A 4,908-nucleotide genomic window follows, 5' to 3' on the forward strand; every position below is an offset into this window, starting at 1 on the left:
ATGACAGGTATGATTTTCCACTGTGACCCACTGTTTTTCCTTGTTGTTTTCTGTCAAACGCGTGCTATTTTTGTAGAAATGTGGTTAGGTTTAACTTAGGAACAGTGTAGTGGACTGTAGGTGTATATTAGGTGGTAGAAAATAGGGTTGGGATCATACTGTACCGGGCATAAATTTCATATGCCGGGCAATACTTGCATAGGCTGTATGAAGTTTATGCCCGGTCTCCATAGAATGCGCGCGTCACCGAGTTGAGCACGGTTAGTGTCCGTCGCCGCTACGCCCTTTCACTTGACCTGCGGTGGAAGGGTGGATTTGATACGACGTCGAATTCACTCTTTCTGTCTGCGTTTCAGGTGCTACCGGGCGCTTACGACCGAGGAGGGAAGATTCTGGGTCCTCCACCGAAGACGCGACAATCGCTCGTCTCCCTGTCGGGGATGGGAGTGTCCGAGATGGTACCGAACACGCCTCCTCTTCCGGGCAGGTCGACTTCTCATGGGTTGCGGACGAGCCCTTGGAGGAGGAATCAGACTTCTGTGACGAGGCCGTCATTGCTTACGCTATGGTCGAGACCATAAGCCGGGAGGATCCACCGAACTGGTATTGCTGCGCCCCCAAGGAAGAAGACCGCATTTGCCATCATTTCCCGGGGAAGCAGTTCACCATGTATGAATTTGCTTTCCGTGAGGCGGGGATTAGACTGCCCTTCAACTCCTTCCAGATGTCGGTCTTCAAGTGGCTCCGGCTGGCGCCGTCCCAACTACATCCTAATGCTCTCGCATTTATGCGGGCATTCGAGTTAGTTTGCCAGTTCCTCGGCATTGGTTGCACCCGGGCTCTCTTCTTCCACGTTTTCCATCTCCAGAGGTCCGGTTCCCGTGGTCGCCACAGTTGGGTTTCTTTCAAGCAGCCCGTGCGTCTGTTCAAGACGTACGAGGATTCTGTTCGCCATTTCAAAAACCGGTGGTACGTGGTGATGCCGATTACCCGGGCTGCCCTTCACTCTCTATACTACTATCAGCGGACACCCAATGGGGAGGAGACGCTGATGTCGAAGATACCGCTGAGGTGGCAGCGTGATCATTTCGATCTCTCCACGGCGCATTACCGAGTCAAGTATGCGATGCTCGGCGAGGAGGATAGGCTCGCGTACAAGAAGCTGGTCGATTACGTGCAGAGCTTCAGCTTGGGGTTCTGGGCGAATCGACAGGGCGTGCCCTACCTGGATGAGGCCGGGGAACTAATCACCGAGGCGCGTTATATCAATACGAAGGCTCTGCTCGAGTGTGATACCGAGGAGGAAGCTCTGGCGTTATTGAGTAGGCAGACTTTGTTTAGCTTTTTATTTCTGTTTATGACTTCGCTCGCTAATGTTGGTGTGTAATTTATTTGCAGGTGCCATGCCCAATGCTCGTGATCGGGTGCTGAAGCTAGCGAATCAGGTCGGCGCTCCTGACCGGGTGCCCAAGAAGAAGAAGAAAACTGTGGCCCGTCCCTTGGGGACTGCTGGCGATGCCGGGGCTAGTCCCTCGCAGGCGGCGAGCGTGATTCCTTCCTCTCCTCCTCGATCTAACCCGATCAACATTCCTGATAGCAGTCCGTCGCCAGCGGCTTCTCCCCTCCATAAACGGAAGCGTCCGGCTGGGGCCCTTACCAGGTCGTCTCCAGGAAGTTCGCATGGACCGGGCAGCTATCTTCTACCTCCCTGCTATGTGGAACGGTCGTTCTTCAAGGCCGAGGAGTCGATTGCTATGCCTGCGCCTGAGGCCAAGGCTATTCTGGACCAGGATGTTGCTGCCCGGAGGAAAGATCTGGCCAGGGATATTGCTGCTGTCATCCGGGTGATGGAGACGGCCATGGTTTTGACCGACACTTCGGTCTCCACCGCCTCGCTGGAGGATGCCCTTTTGCAGGTTCGGACGGAGAAGGAAAGACTATCTCAAGATCTGTCGGACTACAAAGAAGAGCATCAGCTGCAGGAAGGGCTGAGCCAGAAGCTGGAGGAGGTGGAAAAGGAGAGGGACCAGTTGAAGGCTGCTAAGGCGAGCTTGGAAGAGCAGGTGGTCGACCATCAGAAGCTGACCGAGGACAACGCTTGCCTACGGGCTCAGGTTGAGTCTCTCGAGGGAAAGGTCCGTCCTCTGGCAGATGAGACCGAGGAGGAACACGCCCTTGGTTCGCGCGGTGAGCTGCTAGGGCATATTCGGACTCTCAACCAAGATCTCGTGGCCTGCTTCAAAGAGGGTTTCGACAATGCTGTCGAGCAGCTCGGGCTTCTGAACCCTGAGTTGGTGACAGTAGGGTCGGCCTATAACTGCTGCGTCCGGGACGGTGAGATTATCTGCCCGTTTGAAGCGGAGGAGGAGCTGGGGGGAGAAGAAGAAGAAGAGGATGAAGAGGTGCTCCGAGCGGAGTCTTAGTTTATTTGTTTTTCTTTGATTTTAGTTATCATGGCCTGCGTGCCTTATGTATTTGGCCTTCGGGCGTTGTAATATGGCCTTCGGGCGTACTTGGCTTCGGCCGCTCTTATCGTTTTTAATGCATGAATATTTACGTTATCATTCATTGTGCTCGTTTGTGTTTGATACTTGTTTGTATGAATTCGTACTCTGCTCGACTTTGATAATCTCCTCGGTTTAGGGAACCGACGAAGTGTCGGGCTTTGTGCCCGTGGGTATCGAGGCCCGGGTCCGTTGTTCGAACCCTGGTCCCGAGGCTTGGGCCCTCCCATCGCGAGCTGGGTGCCCTGCCAGTCCTGGTACTTCGACGTTGAGTCTTGGTCAAGATCCCAACCGTCGGGGAGGGTTGTGTTTGTCATGTGACCCCGGATCGTTTCCGGGTCTCGTGGTTCCTCCCTGGGGTTTTGGGGACGAAGAGCGTGGTCGTACCTGCCACGTCTCCCCGTGGTGTACTTAGCTGTAATATTGTCTAAGTTTTTCTGCGTTCCATGGTCGAGCGAGTTGTTCTCCTTGTAGGTTTTCTAGGTAATAGGCCCCGTTGCTCGTTTTGTCGCGGACGCGGTAAGGGCCTTCCCAGTTGGCCGCCAGTTTGCCCTCTCTCGGGTTTTTCTGGTTTCTTCTGAGGACCAGGGTGCCGACCTGGAACTCTCTTTTTATGACTTTCGCGTCATGGCGTAGTGCTATTCTTTGTTTGAGGGTTGTTTCCCTGAGAGCTGCTTCGGAACGTATCTCCTCGACTAGATCGAGCTCGGCTCTAAGGGTTTCATCGTTCATTTCCTCGTCTAGGGGCTCCTCTGTCCTCCTCGTTGGCGTCCGTATCTCCACCGGGATGACTGCCTCGGTGCCGTAAGTTAGTCGGAACGGGGTTTCCCCGGTGGTAGAATGTGGTGTCGTGCGGTAGGCCCATAGGACGCTATGTAGCTCCTCGACCCATGCCCTCTTTGCCTCACCGAGTCTGCGTTTGAGGCCACGTAAGATTACCCTGTTGGCCGCCTCTGCTTGCCCGTTCGTCTGCGGATGCTCGACAGACGTGAAATGCTGTGTGGTGCCCAGGCTGGCGACGAAGTCCTGGAATCCTCCGTCCGTGAATTGTGTCCCGTTGTCTGTGACAAGTGCCTGGGGTATACCGAACCGAGCGAGGATATTGCGTTTGAAGAACCGGAGAATGTTCTGCGCGGTTATTTTAGCCAGTGCCTCCGCCTCGATCCATTTGGTGAAGTAATCCACCCCGACGATGAGGTATTTATTCTGATATGATCCGGTGACGAAGGGTCCGAGGATGTCCATGCCCCACCACGCGAAGGGCCATGGGGAGGACAGTGATTTGAGGTCGTTCGGGGGTGCGAGGTGCATGTCGGCATGTCGTTGGCATTTGTCACATCTTTTGACGTGCTCTTTCGAATCGTTTTGCATGGTCGGCCAGTAGTAGCCTGCTCGAAGGGCTTTTCGTGCGAGCGATCGTCCGCCGAGGTGTTGAGCGTTAATTCCCCGGTGTATCTCTCCAAGTATGTCGGGGACTTTCTCTTCCTCGACGCATTTGAGTAGTGGGATGGAGAATCCTCTCCGGTAGAGTTTGCCCTCGAGGAGTACGTACGAGCATGCGCGTCGTTTGACAGTGGTCGCCTCTTTCGGGTCAGCCGGGAGTTCGTCTCGTGTGAGGTAATTGTAGATGGGTGTCATCCAACAGTGGGCATCTCCAATAGCGTTGACCTCGAGTGGAGGCGGTAGTTTGTCGATGCTGGGCCGAGGGAGAATTTCTTGGATTACTGATTTATTCCCACCCTTTTTCCTCGTGCTGGCTAGTTTCGAGAGAACGTCTGCCCGTGTGTTGTGCTCGCGGGGTATGTGTTGAACTTCCCATTTTTCAAATCTATCAAGCTTTTCTTTGACGAGGGACAAGTACTCGAGGAGGTTGTCGTTCTTGGTTTGGTATTCTCCTCGCACTTGTGAGGCCACGAGCTGGGAGTCGGTGGATATTTTTACCTCTTTTGCTCCCAGGTCCTCGGCTAACCTCAGGCCTGCGAGGAAGGCTTCGTATTCGGCTTGGTTGTTTGATGTTGGGAACGCTAGCGCCAATGATACCTCTATCAGGATCCCTTCCTCATTTTCGAGGATGATCCCGGCCCCGCTGCCTGATGTGCTAGAGGCGCCATCGACGAAGATCGTCCATTTGTGGGCGCTTTCTGCTGGAGTCGGGCAGTGGGTCATCTCCGCGACGAAGTCGGCCAGTGCCTGAGCTTTCAAGGCTTTCCTACTTTCGTATTGTATGTCGAATTCGGAGAGTTCTAGTGACCACCTGAGCATCCTCCCGGCCATATCAGGGCGCCCGAGCAGCTGTTTGATTGGCTGGTCGGTCCTCACCTTTATCGTGTGTGCGAGGAAGTAATATCGTAGTCTCCTCGCTGTGTTGATGAGGGCCAGGGCGACCTTTTCGATTTGCTGATAT

At 54.3% G+C, this 4,908-nt stretch overlaps 1 protein-coding gene across 1 annotated transcript; it reads left to right on the top strand.

Moving 5' to 3' along the window:
* LOC127137714 (uncharacterized) lies at window positions 1-2,495 on the top strand. The gene is made up of 4 exons (XM_051064146.1): window positions 1-7; window positions 357-1,322; window positions 1,399-2,334; window positions 2,449-2,495. Exons 1-4 carry the CDS (start codon window positions 1-3, stop codon window positions 2,493-2,495), a joined length of 1,956 nt encoding a protein of 651 aa, XP_050920103.1.
* The last annotated feature ends 2,413 nt before the right edge of the window (window positions 2,496-4,908 follow it).

Source organism: Lathyrus oleraceus, chromosome 4 (assembly GCF_024323335.1).
Source record: "Lathyrus oleraceus cultivar Zhongwan6 chromosome 4, CAAS_Psat_ZW6_1.0, whole genome shotgun sequence".
Lineage (NCBI taxonomy): Eukaryota > Viridiplantae > Streptophyta > Magnoliopsida > Fabales > Fabaceae > Lathyrus > Lathyrus oleraceus.